The sequence below is a fragment of the Mus caroli genome, unplaced genomic scaffold (genome assembly GCF_978045245.1).
Source record: "Mus caroli unplaced genomic scaffold, Mus_caroli_1 scaffold_4, whole genome shotgun sequence".
NCBI lineage: Eukaryota > Metazoa > Chordata > Mammalia > Rodentia > Muridae > Mus > Mus caroli.
The window spans coordinates 143,549,602-143,568,217 of record NW_028227259.1 but is presented as its reverse complement, the minus strand read 5'-3'; the positions used below and the strand labels follow the sequence as shown (position 1 = coordinate 143,568,217).

The 18,616-nt window shown below is 50.5% G+C and overlaps 1 protein-coding gene across 2 annotated transcripts in view; it reads left to right on the top strand.

Annotated features, from left to right (window-relative positions):
- Positions 1–17,123, top strand: part of Prkar1b (protein kinase cAMP-dependent type I regulatory subunit beta) — a 115,283-nt gene extending 98,160 nt beyond the window's left edge. For both annotated transcript variants that reach the window (XM_029477559.2, XM_021162955.3), the window contains exons 10-11: positions 14,299–14,380; positions 15,622–17,123. In XM_029477559.2, coding sequence (XP_029333419.1) covers positions 14,299–14,380; positions 15,622–15,794 — 255 coding nt within the window. In that variant the 3' untranslated portion in view covers positions 15,795–17,123. The remainder of the gene's footprint in view (positions 1–14,298; positions 14,381–15,621) is intronic.
- The last annotated feature ends 1,493 nt before the right edge of the window (positions 17,124–18,616 follow it).

The following is an 18,616-nucleotide window of genomic DNA, read 5'->3' as shown; positions in this document are numbered from 1 at the left end:
TTGTTTCTCTTTGCTGTATTCACAGTGGCTACCCCTGAGCAGGATGGGAAGCTGCCAGCCGCTCAGACACCTGATCCTCAGAGCTTCTAGAAAACACTCAGCAGGCAGGGCAGGAGCTGGGCGTGCCTCCTACAGGCACACCCACCAGTGGGAGCCAGGTGCCTAGGACACAAAGGTGGAAGTCACAAATCGGGTGGTGCAGGGTCCCTGCTACTGTCTGAGCTCACTCCCTACTGTGTCACCTTCCTGCCTCTGTTCCCCTGGGGTGAGCTACCCTGGGCCAGGAGCCCTTGAGATAGGACAAAGCCTCTGCTGGGTCTGGGCCCTGTATTTGGCAGGACACAGCTTTGGTTGGCCTCCTAGTAGGGGGTACCCTGGGCCTGGGCTGGGCCTACCAGGACCTGCAGGCAAGGATGACCTCATCTGGATCCAAGGTCTCCCACAGCTCTCCAGGAAAACCCAAGAGGAGCCGGACAGGAGCTGGGTGGGAGAAGTGATTTCTCAGCAGCTCGGATTCCAGACCCGCATTCCTCAATTCAAGCTGCCCCCACCCCCACCCTGCCCACTGCCCCATTCCTGGGCCCTGATTGTGTGGCCAGGGAAGCAGCTGGACCAGGAAGGATGGCTTCCCATAAAATCTCAAGACTGAAATTGGGCAGCATGGGAGGTGTTGCCATGGGAACACGGCATTGGATTTATCTCCCCGCTTAGCAAATTAATTTTATGAATGTCCACAGTGTTGAAGCGACTGCAAAACAACACATTTCTCAGCTAGCCCCAGGCCTGGGAACACAGACCTAACATCAGAGTGCCTGCCTCCCTGCTGGGGTGTAGAGATCACCTTTGCAGGAAGAAGGAAGGCCAGATAATCACTGCATGTCCCTAGGGGGTACCTGAATGCAGTGTAGACTAACTCAGGGTTAGTCTGGACCAGTGCTGGCCCAACTGTGCCAGGCACCGAGGCTCCCCGGGGTGTGTTTATGCCTCAGACTCACTGTCCTTACTCAGTGTCACCTCTATTCTCATGGCTCCTTGAGCTGTCTTTAATGTCATTCGGTTGGTTCCTATGTTCCTCTCTTTGGGAATTGTTCCTGGAGAAGGTTTAGGGGCCTGCAGGAGCTGTGTGGAGCCATGCTTCAGATATTTCTCTAGAGTTAGCTCCCTTGGCTTTAGGTGTGGCAAACGCCAGGCAACCCTTCTTCTGGAAGAGGTTCTAAGGGAGCCAGACATTGTAGAGAGACACAAGGGAGGTGGGGCAGGGTTTTGGAGAGAACACTGTATACCTGGAGCCCAGGATGTCTCAGACGTGCAGGCAGGAACTAGATCTGGGGAGTGAGGGCCTTAGTCCCTGGTCTGTGCTGGAACTGGCTGGGGGAGAGGGAGTACAGAGAATTCTCAGGCAGTTGTTGAAGGTCTGCTAGCCAGGGTCTTTCAGGTATTTTTAATTCAGGATTTGAGGTGGCCATTAGAGTGTGTGATACTTGCCAAAAAAAAAAAAAAAAAAGGAAAATAATCACACAGGGTTATCTCTAAGAGAATAAGTTGAACAAAGGATCATGGCGGAAGCAAGACACTCAGAAAGGCAAAAGGTTGTCTCCAGATGACAGATGGGCTCTGGTCAGAAAAAGGCACCAGCAGATGTGGAAGAAGGGGGTTGGGATTGGGGTGTTGACGTTCAAGTAGATGTTTCTGAGATAGGAAAGATGTCCTATAGACGGACGGCCCAAGCATTAGGTATCAGTTGTGTTGGAGCTCCTGATCCTGGACCGCGTAGTAAAGAGGCTGAGTAGAGGACACTTGAGAAAGATGCGGACTGGTCTCTCACTCTAATGTTGCATGTAAATATTGCTGGGTGCATCCGGCACGGGGAACACATGAGGTTGGAAGTGCATGTTGCTGTAAGATTGTTGTTGGGTTGTTGGTGTGTTGCCATGTACATTGTATGCTGCACGTGGCAGCAGTGCATGCTGCCTGAATGACCCAAACTCCTCTCATGAGTCAGCAGGGGTTATCCATCGCCTTAGGCTCCCAAGGGGCCTCTGAACACCCATCTGAAACCTAAAGGCTTTACATCTGTCCCTGTCTTGGGGGACATGCTGGGTGTGGCTATCAGCTAGTTGCTCTGCCCTAACCAAGCCTGGGCTGGGGGAACATCCATCCTTAGTACAGATGCAACCTTCTTCTCCTAGCCTTAGGGCCATGTGGGTAGAGCCTCTTTGACCCCCACTTCAGAGGAATTGCAATGTCATGGGGGTTTGAGACTGCAAACGCAGTGTTTGCTAGCAACACTGAATTTGCCTCTGTGCTGGAATGGAAGGAACTCTCAAGAGCCAAGCAGGGCTCAGAACCCCCCTGTGCCTGTTGATTCCAAGGTGTGGGGGCTTTCTCAGGGGTTGGGCATTATTCTCACCCTGTGTGTCTGGCACTGGGTGATCTCATTCACTAGTGTTTTTCAGCTTGTTGGCTGGACTCACTGTGACGAGCTGTCAGGATTCCCGGGAAGTCTGGCTTCATCATGCTGGCACCACTTGGTGATCATGAGTGCCCTCTGCTCAGACCTTATCCAGAAGGCCAGGGAAGCTCCTAACAGCATAGCCTACCAAGAGGATTGCAGAGGACCATGGACTCTGATCCATCTTCTTCCTCATGGAAAGCTAACATGGTCCTTTGAGTCAGCGGGACTCGGTGTTCCCTTTACTCTGATGTGGAAGAACTCTTAGGGCTTGTTTGCCAAGGCCCCATTCTGGGTAAATCACAGTTGCATTCTCTTAGTGGCTGGATGTTGGGTGCTACAGCTCATAGGGAAGGAAGCAGGAGTGCATGCTTTTTGGATGCAATGGTCATCTCATCCATGATGGCTCACAGTGGATAAACTGACCTTCCAGATGTACACTATCCTTTGGTTCAGAGATTTCTTGCAGGATTCAGAGCCTCTGTAGCAGGCTGTTCTCTAAGAGTGAGCCCCTATCTAAAAGTTAAAAAAAAAATGCTTGCCTAGCATGCATAACGCTCTGTGTTCTATCCCTAGCACCACATAAACTGGGTGTTAGAGCACATTCATATGACCCCAGCGCTTTAGAGGTGTAGACAGGAGGATTAAAAGTCCAGTGTCATTCTTGGCTACATACCCAGTTTAAGGCCAGCCTGGGCTACATGAGACCTTGTATCAATAAAGAAGAACAAGAAAACAGCAACTGGGAACATTCCTTCCCAGGCCAGTGTCAAAGGCATCACCACCAGTCCTTCTCCTTCTCAGAGCCACAGCAGCCCCCACATCCCAGACCGTCCATTGCAGACTTTGGGATCCAATTTCCCATCATTCTTGGCCTGCCAGCCACATGTGTCCCCAGCGAGACAGATGTGGAATGTATCTGCTGGCTTCCACAGTCCGGGATTACCCAGCTGAGATTTCTGGCTCCTCAGAGGTGCCTTAAACACTATGCAGAAGTGGTTGCTATGAGGGTGCGTGCTTTGCTGGGAAACCCAAACAGATGCACAAGCCAGTCTAGATAAGCCAGTCTGGACAAGTCAGTCTGTGGAGCCTTGAACCATTGCATCCCATGGCTGCCCACACAGCCCTTTGGCCCCTCTGTTGCCCTCTCTATGGGCCTTGGAACACCAGAAAGCATGACGATGCTGGGCTCATCTTGGGAAGCTACACATAGGAGCATTGTGCAGGGGTGAACAGTGGTCCTCCCAAGGAGCTGTCTCCTGACCTCTAACCTCGGCTTCCCTCCCAACACTCCCATGCACTGGTCATTGCTTATCTACAGCCCCAGTGCTGTCTGGGACTCAGCTCAAAGACTTCAAATGAGAAATGGCTGTCAATAGCAGAGGGTAACCTCTACACCCCCAAGAAATGGGCTGGGTCCAGTCAGGGCAGAGTTGAACTGCTGGAGTTGAACTGTTGCCCGGCAGCCTGATGGGGCTTGGCACTGCCAGGTAGAGAGAACGTGGGGAGACCAGAGTAGGATCCCAAGGGCATGAGGCTGTTCACATGTAGTTGGAATCCCAGTGATAAAATATAAATCAAAACAAGTTCACATTTTAAACATATCTACAAGGACAGTTTGGTGGTGTTGACTCTCATGGGGTGTGGCAGTTGCATGTCTGTCAGAATGTCCCAGCTATTTGAAAGGTTGAGGCAAGAGAAGTGCTTGAGCCCAGGAGTTTAAGACAAGTCTTAGCAATATCGCAAGACTCCATAGCAAGTGGGCAAGCAAGGAAGCAAGCAAACATGTCTAGTACTCAGACAGACAGTACTCATGTGCACACACAATCTCACACACATGCAGAAAGCATGTGCACCATTCTCACCAAGCACACAATCAACATACACACATACACACAGTACAAATCACATAGAGACCCAACACACAATCACTTGCACAAACTTGTCTGTACACCCCTGTGCACAACACACTCATACATGTGGATCCATTCACTCGGCACGCAATCACACGCACATAGCCCACACGCATTCACACACACATATGCATGCACACTCTTTCACAAAGAGCACACACACAATCACATGCACACTTAACACAAGTGTATATGAGCACAGTGCCTGTATTCATGCACAGAACAGCAGGAACTCTCTCATGCACACTCACACAGTGCATACCTGTACTGCATGCACACTTGTGTGTACACAGCCCAAATACCTACACAGTATCACATAGAAGTTCACATACTTGTGCACATAGCACACACACACACTATGTTTACACAGTACATGCACGTGAGCCCTTAAACAGCAACCACACTCTTGGGTACACATATACACTTGTGTGAACACACACACACACAGCACACGGGGTTGCAGTCTGGGGCAGCTGGTAGATCTCCTCTGGGGCTGGAAGAGCTGAGATCTGGTCATTGGGGTGGCTATGGATCTCTGAGTGAACAGCCAGATCCCCACAGGGCTCCCTTTGAGTTTCTCCCATCTGGCAGGAGGCATGTCGGGTGGAAAGGCTCCCTGTGGAGGACTCGCCAGCGCCCTCATCTCTAGCAAGGAAAACTAGTATGACAGAGACAGGAAGCTGTGCCTACCAGGCACCTGTTGTACTCTAGACTCAGAGATGTGGGACCTTAGTTCTAGGCTGTTGACACAAATCAAAGGCCTACCTGTACATGCCCTGCCCAGCTGCATTTGGAGAACAAGCTTGCATCCTTGGAGCAGGATCTCCTGGGTTCTAAGTAGGAGTAGGAGAAGGTATATTTAATCTATAAGGGTGTATAAATGGCATCCATGTCTTGGGACTCACTTGGTCAAGGTGACTACAGGGCTCGAGACACCATGGCTGGTTGAGGAGAAGGGTTCCAGGCACATCCAGCCTGTCAGGACATGAAGGGGCAAAGTTAGTTGTGGCAGCACCCTCTGGGGAGACCCTCAAAGGCTGCAAAGAATAGATGGAAGGTGACCTGTGAACTCTTTGTTAGTTGGGCAGAGGTGGAAGAAAGTCAGATGGGATGGGGTAGGGTGTGGACTGTGGTGGGTAGAGGTGACAGGGACAGAATCCCTGGGCTCAGTGACTTCTGGATGGCAGGGGTTATTGGGTGTGTCAGCCCAGACAGGGGAGATCAACAAAGGGGGTTTCCATCTATAGAAAAGTTATCAAGAGGGGTCCATCTGTAGGATGGGTCAGCAAGGGGGTCCATCTATGGGGGAGGGTAGCAGGGGCGGGGCACTATTCACAAGGACAGTGGGCCATCAAAGTGGGGAGGTCAGAGAAGATAAAGGTCACTGATGATGGTGGCCAGGATGTGGGCGCTTTGGTGGAGGTCAGCAGGGATGGAGCCACTGACGTGGAGTCGTCTGGGCTGGGAACCATAGTTCAGGAGTTGTGCATACAGGGAGCTGGATGGTCTGAGGATGAGCTGGGATATTTGTTCAGAAGCAAACACTAGGCCTCGCCCAAGAGGCAAGGCCCCGGGCTCCACAGATGGCGCTCACAGGCTCATGCCCACCCCCAGGAAGCTGCGACCCAGGGCGAGTCTAGTACACTAGCTTTCCCTCTGCTTGGCTGAGTTTTCCAGAGGCTGTCTGTATGCAGGGCTGGTGTGCAGCCTGCCTAGCAAATGGTGAGGTGCTACCCCCACACCATCTCACTCTGAGGCCTCCACCATTGTCTTGACCCCTGCATGCCATGTCTACATGCCCTGGAGTTCTGGAGCTTCGTTAGAGCCACTGTTTATACACCTGCTGGACAAACCCAGCCTTGGGATATTTGTGACAGAGACTGGCTCTGCAGAAGAGGACCCTCTCACACAAAATTTGACTGCCTCGAGCTATGGTCCCCAGGCCCTCGCTGGCATCTGTCCCTGTCCTGAGAGCAGCCGCGGCGCCAGAATCCAAGTTAATGTCTGTTTTCCCACTGGAGCTGCTGGGCCGTGCCTCCGCCACAGCCCAGACCTCACGGATGAGCCATTAAACACTGGCACAAAAGCTGACCCGGCCGCCCACCGGGCTGGTGTGTTTGCTCAGTTGTCAAAAGGACAGACTGTAGCCAGCCATGTTACAGACAGGCAGCCGAGCGAGGCACGAGGGGAGGGCGGGGCAGGGCACCTTCGCAGATGAGAGCCCAGGCTCCTTAAGGTAGGAGAGGCTACTCAACCAGCAGGACCTCCAGGGGGGAAAAAATCACATGGTGTGGGGAGGGGCAGCAGGCTAGCTTTGCATGGAATGGGCCTGGGGGTGGGGGACCTGCACTTGGAAGCAGCTTCCACATGGGAGGCTGTTAATTGTGGCGATCATTGTATTGCAATTCTATATGTGCAGGGTTGTGAGTTCAATCTCCGGGGGGTGGGGGGACCTTAAATGTTTAAACTAGATGTTGTGGCCTGTCTACTGGTCTAGAACCTGGGGAGCTGAAACAGGAAGACTGGAAGTTTTAGGCCAGCCTGGTCTACAGAATAAATCACCAACATAGTGGGCCTTGTCTCGTAACCAAAGCCCAAGCCAAAACAACCAAAGCCAACACACTTAGAAGCTGAGTGTCACCCTTGGCCAGGCTGGGCTGTGGGAAGCTAGACATGGGAGCCACCCTGTAATCCTAGCCCCTGTCCAGCTGCAACAGGAGTATTAAAAGCTTGAGGGTAGCCTGGACTACACGGCAAGCTCCTGTCTCAAAAATAAAACCAGGTCTCTGGAATGTGTTCCCCAGGCGGAGGCAACCTCCAGGCTCTGTCTGCACCTGTGTGTTCAAGTTTGCAAGTAGTACTCTGTCTTGGCATCCATGCAGAAGCCGATGACTGATTTGTGCCCACAGTAGCCACAGGTGAGGCCTGAATCCCCGGAGTGGGACAGGTCTCATGACACCGAGGACAACCATCTTCTTCCTCATTACTCGTGGGCTCATCTCCCGCCCCCATTAGGAGCTCTTTCTGGGGTCTCTGGAGTAGGCAGATCTTATTCCTGTAGGGAATGGGCTACCCTCCATTCATAGCCTGGGAGCAGCTTGTGTGGATAAGCCCCAAAGGGTCCATGTGTGTATCTGCATTCCCTTGTGGGTACTGATTCCTGTGTGCACGCATATCTCCACATGCATAGGAGTGTGTCCCTGTGGCCATGTGTGTCCTCATGTTCGTGACTGTCCCTGTGTCCCCATGGGCATGCCTGTTCCCCTGGGCCCCAGGCATGTCTGCAATGCAGTCTTCTGCACCTGTCTCCAATTGCTTGTGTCACTTTTCATTTATGGGTGGTGAGACCCATTTCCATGTATGGAAGTGAAACTAAGATTTCTTTTAAAAGATATTTCTTTAAATAATGCCAAAAAAAAAAAAAAGAAAAAGAAAAAAGAAAAAGAAAAAGAAAAAAAAAGACTTCTGTTCCCTGTTTTGGGGAGAAGGGTAGGTAGCCTCAGCGCACAGAATGTGTGTGTGTGTGTGTGTGTGTGTGTGTGTGTGTGTGTGTGTGATTGTGTGTGCATGTGTGGGTGATTGTGTGTATGTGTGTGTATATGTGTGTGATTGTGTGTATGTGTGTATATGTCTGTGATTGTATGTGTGTATGTGCATGTGATTGTGTGTATGTGTGCATGTGTGTGTATGTGTGTGTGATTTTGTATGTGTGATTGTGTGTATGGGTGTATGTGTGTATGTGTGATTATGTGTGTATGATTTTGTGTGTGATTGTGGGTATGTGTGTATGTGATTTTGTGTGTATGTGATTTTGTGTGTGTGTATGTATGTGTGTGTATGTGTGTGTATGTGTTTATATGTGTGTGATTGTGTGTATATGTATGTGATTTTGGGTGTGTGTGTCATTGTGTGTGTATGTGTTTATGTATGTGTGATTGTGTGTATGGGTATATGTGTTTATGTATGTGTGATTGTGTGTATGGGTGTATGTGTTTATGTATGTGTGATTGTGTGTATGGGTGTATGTGTGTATGTGTGATTGTGTAATGTGCAATGCAGTGTATGTGTGTATGATTTTGTGTGTGATTGTGGGTATGTGTGTATGTGTGTGTGTGTGATTTTGTATATGTGATTGTGTGTGTGTGAGAGAGTGTGTGTGTATGTGTTTATGTGTGTGTGATTGTGTGTATATGTATGTGATTTTGTGTGTGATTGTGTGTGTGTGTATGTGTTTATGTATGTGTGACTGTGTGTATATGTGTGTGGTTGTGTGTGTGTGTGTGTGTGTGTGTGTGTGTGTGTATAGCTCCTCCCCATTCAGTCTCACTCCTTGATGTTCACAGGCAGGGTGTTTCTCACACATATGCCTCTTGATTCCTCACTCCTTTGCTGGTCTCTGGCTGGTTTTGGACTCAGAGGGACTTGGGCTGGTGTGGGCTCCAGGCAGGGGTCTTAAGTTGGGAGCCTTTCTTGTGCCCCTCAAGATGAATGCAAGTGCCAACACTAAGCTTGCCCATTCTCCATGCTATCCCTCCTTCACCCTCATCGTCTCTCTGCTCCCACCCTGGCCTGTTGCTGGCTGTTGCTCACTCTCTGGAGAGTTTCTGCACTGATGTTTGGTAGCCCTTGCTCCATGGTCACTTTGAGGCCAGACCCGGTTGACTGTGCTCCTAAACTATCTCCTCAGTATCCCTGATGTCTGAGCCCATAGCTTGGTTTTCATTGCATGTTTAAGGATCTCTCCAGCAGCGGTGAGGGTCCCAGTCACTGCTTGATTCTCTCTGGAGAGGTGGAAGTTGTGAGACGGAGGGGCTTCAGGGCCAAGGTTGTAAGTGATGAGCAGCCAGGAGAACCAGCAAGGCAAACATTGTCTCTTCTCGGTCTCCTCCCAGGAACTGGCTCCTAAAATGGATCTGGTTTCCCTCAACTCCACCTCTGAAAGCCAAGCTTCTCAGTTTCGAGCTACCATGTTTTGAATCTTAACGGACATCTGGGGAACTGTCCCAGGCATGGCTTAGTGGATGAGGGGCTTGTTTTATAAACAAGAAGACCTGCGTCTGATCCCCAGGACTTGCCTAAAAGCTGAGTGGTGACGAGTGCCTATTATCTCAAAACTGAGGAGATGGAAACAAGAGGGTCCCTGGGGCCTGCTGGCCCGCCAGTCTAGCTGAACTGGTGAGTTCCAGGTTCAGTGAGAGAGCCTGTCTCAAAAAATAAAGTGGAGAGCGGCTGAGGAGGACACTCAGCCTCTCATCGCCACAAACGGGTCTGTGAGACATGGAAAGAGGAAGCCTGGGACATGGCCTTGTAGAAGTGGGTGCCACATGGCCCCCCACTGGCTTCCTTCTTAGGAAAGTCACACTTCCCTTTTAGTGTTGTAGGAAAAAAATTTTTTTTAAAGTCACAGTAGTTAAAAGGAAATTTAGTGTCTGTAAGCAGACCCTGTCATAGGCACCCAGGAGTGACAGTTCCCTGCACCACCTCTGGGCTGTCTGCTGCAGATCTGCAGCTGGACTGGGATCTTCCCCTGAGGAACTTGGAGACTATGAGCCAGCAATTTGGTATGGGTGTTTCCCAGTGTTGAGCTCTCAACGTGTCTTCCAGGATGTCTGTCTGGCCATTTCCACGGCTTCTAGGGACACAGGCTGGATCTTGAGTTGGGAGTGGGTTTGTTGTTGTTGTTGTTTTCTCCCTAGGAGCTTTCAATGGCAGGAGACAATAGCCTGTCTCTAGTGTATCTGGGAGTGTGTAGACGGAGCATAGTGCTTGCTGACTTCATAGACACGGGGCTTTACGGTGAGGATGGTCAAGCTCCAGGCAGTGTGTTAGTCAGGGCAACAAAAGAGTTGCTATAACAAAGAGTTCCGCAGCAACACAGGAACCCACAGCACAGGTTTCAGGCCAAGCCCCTCTTCCTGCAAGGATGCCAGGATGCCTAGCTCTGTGTGGGAAGCACGGAGTCCCCTGCTGACACTCTGCTCTCCCATTGGCACTCTCACCTCCTCCCTGTTCCCACCTCATCCCTACGTGGGAGGCTTCCACATTTCTGGTTGGTTCCCTTTATCCTCTGGAGCTCAACACCATGGGCACTGTGTCTAAGCCATGCCGACTGTACCTTTATGGTCCCGTGTCTGCACCTACAGTTTGACTTTCTGTTCTGTCTCCTAACATGTATTGTATGCTGATCCTTTGAGGGCAGGGCCATGCCTGGGCATTCCCCACACTGGAGAGATACAGGGAGTACTGTGGCCGCTTCTCTCTTCCAAGCCTTTGCATGTAGAGATTTCATGGACATTTCATCCCTGTGGACATCTTTCTTGGTTGTTCCTGTGACCATCCCAAGCTCACATACGAAGAATCTGAGGTGGATGTGGGTTCCCTTTACTTACTTGCTAGTGATGTAGAGATGGCATGTGGTGACTCCCAGAGCCATGAGAGCTTCTGTGCCAGCCTGAGAGGGGACTGGGCATGTTGCTGAGGTCCTAGGACAGGAAGTAAGAACAATCTGGGATCCCTAAGGTCCCCAACTATTTTCTAGGTCTGTGAATAGGTGGATGGTTTGTTAGCATGTAGCAACATTAAGTTGGCTTTCTGATTTTTTTTGTATTGGTGTGTGTGTGTGTGTTATTACATTGTTATATAGCTCTGGCTGGCTTTGAAGTTGAGATCCTCCTGCCTCTGTCTGAGAATACTGGGATGAGGGGTTGGTGAGATAACCCAGTGAGTTAAGGCAACTTGTCACCAAGCATGATGACCTGGATTTGATCCGCAGGGTCCACATGGTAGAAGGAGAGAAGTAAGTGCTGGGGTGACCGGTTTATCGCAGCACACCAGGCTCCTCAGGCCAGAATACCGCACCCTGGCTTTGTGTTTACCTGGACATGTGTATGTGTATGGAGGTGGGTTTGAGTGTGGGAGGAATGTGTGTGCATGCATATAAAAGTGAATGTAGAGGCTGTCCACTTTGTTTTTAAGACCAGGACCTCTCACTGGCCTAGGGATGGACCACTAAGGCTAAGTTGGATAACCAGTGAGCTCTAGAGATCCAACTGACTGCCTTTATCTCTGCCAGGCGGCTGCCATGGTGACTAGGTACTAAACTCAGGACCTCTGGAAGAGCAGCAAGTGCTCTTAACCACCAAGCCATTGCTCCAACGCAAATGAATTGCTTAAAAAAGAGAGAGAGAGAGAGACATCTTATTATTTGTGGAGGGGGGAAGTGAATGTATAGGAACACTACCTAGTTAAAAAACACTGAGATTATAAGTTTGGGTCACCAAGTCTAACTCTGTGGGAGTACTGAGGGGTCAGACTCAAGTCCTCAAGCCTGTGTAGTAAGCACAGACTAGCCTTTCCCCAACACCACCTCCAGCTGTGACTTTAAAGACAGGAAGCCCCACCTGTCCCCCAGCCCTAACTTGGAAAAGTCAGAGTACCTCGCCTGTGTGGGTTCAGGAACTCACCACTGTGAGCAGTCCTGACAGGTGGGGCTCTCCTCTGTTGGGGAAAAGCATGCACTCCCTGCCCGTGCTCCCTGCCAGTGCTCCCTGTGAGTGCTCCCTGCCTGTGCTCCCTGAGCACACTGCCTGTGCTCTCTGCACACACTGGCAGCCCTGGAGTGCACTCATGTTTACATGCCCCACTCCATCCATCAGCCAAATTCATAAACATGCAGAAGCCTGGGAGCCAGGTTGGGGATCCAACTGCAGGGACTGCTCAGGGTGTCTGGGGACTCCAGGCACTGTGGGCACCAGCTGCTGACCTGGAAGTCACTCATTTAGCCAGGCTGTGGCAAGATTGGGCGTGAGTGAGCCTGGATTATGAAGCCCACCTTGCCATGCAATGCTGTCTATGCCTAGAGAGTGAACTTGTGGGGTGGGAACCACGATATCTAGGCATGATTGGTGGCCCTGGAGACCTAGCGACACCCACACAGAGGCCCTGAGGAGTTCCCAGGTTGCAGGAACCTCTCAATATCCCTGGGCCTCAGTCTCTGTGGATGTTAAATGGGATGCAGAAGCCCGTAGGCAGTTGCCTGCCTCAGGGATCTGGCTGATCAGTGTCTTTGGGAGCTGAGCTAAACTCTGGCTCTTCAGAGGTAGGCCCCATACACTGTGATGCTCAGTGTCAGAGTCCCTGTGTTGTGTTGTGTTGTGTTGTGTTGTGTTGTGTCGTGTTTGGAAAGGGGTCTCAATGTAGCCCAGGCTGGCCTTGAATGCACTGTGGAGCTGAGGATGACTTTGAATTAACTTCCTATCCTTGCACCTGTTTCCTGAGTGCTGCCATGACAGATTCGGTCCATACCTGAACCCACCCCCAAGCTCTCTGTCTCTGTCTCTCTAGCTCTCTTCTCTCTCCCTTCCTTTTTTCAGTGTGTGTGGCGTGTGTGTGTGTGTGTGTGTCTGTCTGTCTGTGTCTGCTACATAGGTGTGGATGTCCAAAGAGGGCATGGGCTCCCCAGAAGCTGACTTTTCAGGTGGTTGTGAGCCACCCGACAGGGATGAAAATCTTCTGGAATAACAGCAATTGCACTAAACCAAACCATCTCTACATCTCAAATAGATGCCTTTAAAACAAAAAAAGATTGCATTTACTTATCTGTGGGGAGATGGTGCATGTGTGGCGGTTAAAGGACAACTTTTAGAAGATGGTTCTCTTCTTCTACCCTGTGAATCTCTCATTAGACTTGGCTGCAAGTGACTTTACCCAGAGCCACCTCAAAGTTCTATTTTTCCTGTTTTTCTCCTCCTCCCCTTCCTCCTCTTCTCCTCCTTTTCTCCTCTTCCTCCTTCTCTTCATCCTCCTCCTCCTCTTTCTCTTTCTCCTTCTTGTGAGTTTTTTTGTTGTTGTTGTCTTTGTTGTTTTGCTTTGGCCTTGTTTTTGTTTGATGAGCAGGATTTTTGGCTAAGGTCTCGCTGTGTCGCCCAGGGTAACCTCAAACTCACAGCAATCCCCCTGCTTCAGCTTCCTAAAATTCTGGGATGCTAGGTTCACCATACTTGGCTAAGCTCTGCTGTCCTTGCTGGGAATTACTGGCAATGCTGAAGGGCATCTCTATCTTCCTGGTCCACAAAAGTGACAGGTGGGGACTCTAACTCAGGAAGGACTTATCTAAAAGGAGCCATGATACATCCAGGTAGCTGGCCATCTCAGGTAGCTGGCTGCGTGAGCATGGGAGGCATTTGGTTGCCCAGACGCCTCGGGGTGCCCTGGCCTTGTCTTTAATGTTCCCAGGGGCCAGTGACCTGTTGCAGCTGCTCTGTTAATCATTGAGCCAGCTTCATCTGCAGACCCACTGCCCTCCTAGGAGTAAGGAGGGGCTGCATAGCTCAGCAGGTGTTTGACCCTGAGACCATGCTTCTCCCTGCCTCCCTAGAGCCCCCCTCAACGTGACTAAGACAGCTCATTGTCCTTAAACGGCAGTCCAAGGTCAGCTCTCAGCATTGGGACAAAGTACAGGCACCTTGGGGCCATCCCTACCACTACCATCAGGACCTCTGGGGAAGGCTCTGGGTAGGTCCCTATTGGAGGGAGCTTCCATTGTGTCAGTAAAATCGGGGTTCAGACAGGATAGGCTTCTAGGTATCTGGGAGGGTATACTAGCCAACCACAACAACTCAGAGCTCAGATTGCATGGGGGTTCACCTCCCAGAAGACCTGATGGACCCAAAAAGAGGAAAGAGAGGCCAGCATAGTTAAGGATGGAAGCAACTGTATCTATATGGAGGAAAGGAGCTGGAAAGAAGGGATATACAGGCAGTGGCTCCTACTGCAGACTCCCCAAGTGACTCTCCAACAAGGGTCTCCCCTCACATGCCCACCTAAGCAAGGAATCCCCAAAATATTATGTACCCTAACAAGCAGCTTCCAACATGTCCCTCTAACAGCTGACCCGCATACTTGGCTGACTCTCACCTGTCCCTTCTCCCATAGGGCACTGCTTCAGTCCTCCAGCGACGGTCCCCCAATGAGGAGTATGTGGAAGTGGGGCGCCTTGGACCCTCGGACTACTTTGGTGAGTTGGGTGTTTCACCACTCAAGATGTGGCATCTCATTTGGGGCCCTGGGTCAGTAGCTGCATGGGGCTTACATCCCAGAGTAGGATCTGGAGGTTAGGGCAAGCCACATGCATGTCACATGAGGCCATGTGACAGAGGCCTCAGCTGGAGTCACATCAAACTGAGGTCCAGGACTGGCCCGAGACCACAGGATTAGTAGTCCTGGAGCCTAGCTGTGACCTGGGGGAAAGCAGAGTCCTGGTGAGAGACCCAGGACCACAAGCTGCTAATTCCTGTAGCTGTCGAGAAAGGGGCCTGAGTGCATCTAGAATGTTCTTACAGCTGGAACTAGGTCATGGGGAAGCCTGGACCACATCACAGCGTCTGTTGCATGTGGGACTGCCAGGCAGATCACAGGACAATGCTAACTAAACTTGAATTTCAGATAATTAACATGTAATTGGGTGTGTGTGTGTGCTAAGACAGAGTTTCATGTAGCCCAGGCTGGCTTCAGACTCCCTGTATAGCTAAGGATGACCTTGAATTTTCCATCCTCCTGCCTCCACCTTCTGAGTGCTGGGTCCACAGGTGTTCTTCACCACTCCTGGTTTATGCAGGGCTGGGAATTGAACCCGGGGTTCCGTGCATGCTCAGCAAGTACTCTATCCAAGTGTTTCCCAGGACATACTTAAACTAGGAAAGAGTTTAGGCTGGATCTTGCATTTGCTTGTACAGGGCTTGCCATCCTACAGGAAGGCTAAGGCAGGAGGATGGCATGCTCAAAGCCTGTCCTAGGCAACTTACTGCGATCCTGTCTCAAAATAAATGATAAATAATAATAATAATAATAATGATAATAATAATTTTTAAAAGGCTCGGGCTGTAGTTCAGTGGCAGCATGCTTACCTAGCATGCATGAGGTTGTGTTTAGTTCCTAGGAACACACACACACATACACACACACACATACACACACACCATTCAAGACCAGGGTTAAGATCTTAGTTCATGAGCTCAATCCTCAGCGCCCTATATACCATTGGCGGTGGTGCAGTTTGTAATCCCTAACCCTCAGGAGGAGACAAGAGGATTAGGAAAAGTCATCTTCAGTTCCATAGTGAGTTCTAGGCCAGTCTGGGAGATATAGGACACTGTTTCAACGAAAGAAGGAAATGAAGAGACAGGTTTACCTGCATCCCCCTGGGAAGGAAGGCCATCCTCTATCATGAACCTTGACTTTCTTCTTTCCTTCCTCCAGGGGAGATTGCCCTGCTGCTGAATCGGCCCCGTGCGGCCACTGTGGTGGCCCGGGGTCCCCTCAAGTGTGTGAAGTTAGACCGGCCTCGTTTTGAGCGTGTCCTAGGCCCCTGCTCTGAGATTCTAAAGAGAAACATCCAGCGTTACAACAGCTTCATCTCCCTAACTGTCTGAGCTTGTGCTGCGCCTGCACCCTTGGGCCCTGTGACCCATTTCCTATGCCAGAGGCCTGGGAGCTGCTGGTTAGTAGCTGAGTGGGGCTGGTGCCTGGCCTGGAGCCTCCCCTTTCTCTGGACTCACTTTTGGAATAAATAACCATCTTGTGCTTCTTAAAAAACAAAGGGCAAGAGGCAACTGCGTCCCCAGACCAGGACAGTGACAGCTGGCTCCCCCTGCAGCCTTATCTTGGGGCCACCTTATCCCTCTCTCCAAGTCTTCTGGGAATTCTTGTCTGATCCCCATACTTGAACTGGCCCTGTGTCCTGCCAGGTCTCAAGAGTTGGGCTGTGGCCACCCTTGTAGCTTTCCCCCAGAGCTGGGAGTTTATCAGAACACTGTCCCTGGTCCTTGTAAGATTCTCTGGTCTAGGCCCAAGTGTAAAACAGATTGTCCTCAAATAGAGATGTCCTCAAATGAGCACTCAAGCTGAGAGAAGAAACAGAGATTGAAAGGCATTCTTGGTCCCTGCCCACTGTCCCCAACTCTCAGAAGGACCCCTGAGGGACCCAAATTGATCCTAGCCTCCTATCCAGAGACTAAGCTATGGCCTCAGAAAGTCATGAGGTGGTGGCTGAGCCCTCTCTACTCTCACAGCGCTTGGGAAGTCCATTTCCGGGTAGGCCAGGCACCCTGACCTCATGTCAGGACTGTTGGCCAAGCCCGTGACCCCTTACTGGCTGGACGCCCAGATTGGGCAGGAAGTGTGGCTGATGGTGGGGCTTTCCAAACGTGGTGAGTCTGGGCTGAGTCCCCATCTCCTGGAGACCAGGAGCCATGACTCTGTCAACCTGCCTATTGGAGACCCCAAGGAACAGCAAGGAACTCCAACTTGCTAGTTAAAGTTGTAGGTTCGAGCCTTCCCAGACTCTCTATGTAAAGCCTGAATCCCTGTCCCTTGACTTTCAAACACCTCTCACCCGAGTCTCTGTTCCCTTACAAGAGGGGATAATGTACTGAAACCAGGCTTGACCCCACATCCCTAAACCATCCACCATGGAGTGTGATATGAGCCAGCCAGACCCGAGGGCCACATGAGTGTCCACAACTGCTTAGTGTCCCCTGGGTGACCGGCATGTCATGAGACAGTGTGATCAACCTTTTCTTGCCCCGCTGTGCACGTCTAGGTGACCCTTCCAGCTGACCATCAGCTCCCCGCTGTGTGGCCCTGGCCATGTGTGTCGTGCCTGCACTGTGGACTATCTGTGGATTCTGTGGCCCTGCTTCTCCGTCCCCTATTTATGTCACCAAGTGCTGCATGAACTATTAAATGTGCAATGAAGAACCCCTTCCCAACCTGGGAGCCTCTGTCTAAATCTTTTGTAGATAAGAATCTGTTCTGGTGATTTCAAGTGATTAACACTGAGCTGGGGAGAGTTGGCTTAGCAGGTAAAATGCTTTTCATGCAAATGTGAGGACCTGAGTTCAAATCTCCAGACATAAAGCCAGACAAAGTATCAATCATATAATTCCAGGGCTCCTACTGCAAAGTGGGAGGGGTAGACAGGAGAAGCTCTGGAAGCTCAGACCAGCTAGCTTGGCATACCCAGGTGGTACAAGAGACCTTGTCCCAAACCAGGTGGAAGGTGAGTGCAACTTTTGACCTCTGACCTACACATCTATGTCATGGCATACTTGAACACATGCATGCACATGCATGTGCACACACACACACACACACACTTTAAAAACCACTAAAGCTAAACCAGATGTGGTGGTGCACACCTTTAATCCCAGCACTCAGGAGGCAGAGGCAGTCGAACTCCCTGAGTTCAAGGTGACCCTGGTCTACAGAGTGAGTTCCAGGACAGCCAGAGCTACACAGAGAAATCTGGTCTCAAAAAACAAAAACAAACAAACAAAACCATTAATGCTGAGCCCGGTCCAGTCTACATAACTTAATCTCAAAGTAAAAAGTTTTTTAAAAAGGCAGTGAATATATGGCTCAGTAGTAAAATGCTTGCCTAGAATCCCCTAGTGAGCGCTGGGTGGTGGTGGCACACACCTTTAATCCCAGCACTTGGAAGGCAGAGGCAGGTGGATTTCTGAGTTTGAGGCCAGCCTGGTCTATAGAGTGAGTTCCAGGACAGCCAGGGCTACAACAGAGAAACCCTGTCTCGAAAAAAACAAAACAAAACAAAAACCAAACAAACAAACAAAAAGAATCCCCCCAGTGAGGGGCTGGAGTGTGGTTCAATGGTAGAGCCCCTGCCTAGAATCCCCCAGTGAGGGGCTGGGGGCGTGACTCTGTGGTAGAATAGCTGCCAAGCATGTGCCTTATGTGGGCTCAATATCCTTGCAGAAGCAAGTAAATAAAGTCAAAATGGCAAGTGTTTTGTTACTATCTGCATGCACAGTATATTGAAGCTATCACTACACCCTTCTACAGATGGTCATCTTCCTACTCCAAATTGCACACATTAGATATGAACTCCCCATCCCCATCCCTACCCTTCTACTTTCTGTAACTCCATATATCCAAACCAAAGTCTATAATATCTTCTCCTCTTCTTCTCCCTTTCCCTTTCCCTCTCCCTTTCCCCCTTCCCCTCCCCTCATACTCTCTCTCTCCTCTCTCTCTCTCTCTCTCTCTCTCTCTCTCTCTCTCTCTCTCTCTCTCTCTCTCTCTCTCTCATCTATCCATTTTGAGACAAAGTCTCACTATAGAGCTCTTACTGGCATCCAGCTCATGAAATCCTCCTGCTTCAGTTTCTTGAGTTCTGGGTTTATAGGCTGGTATCACCATGCCTAGCCAACTAGTTTCATTTCTACATTGTCAG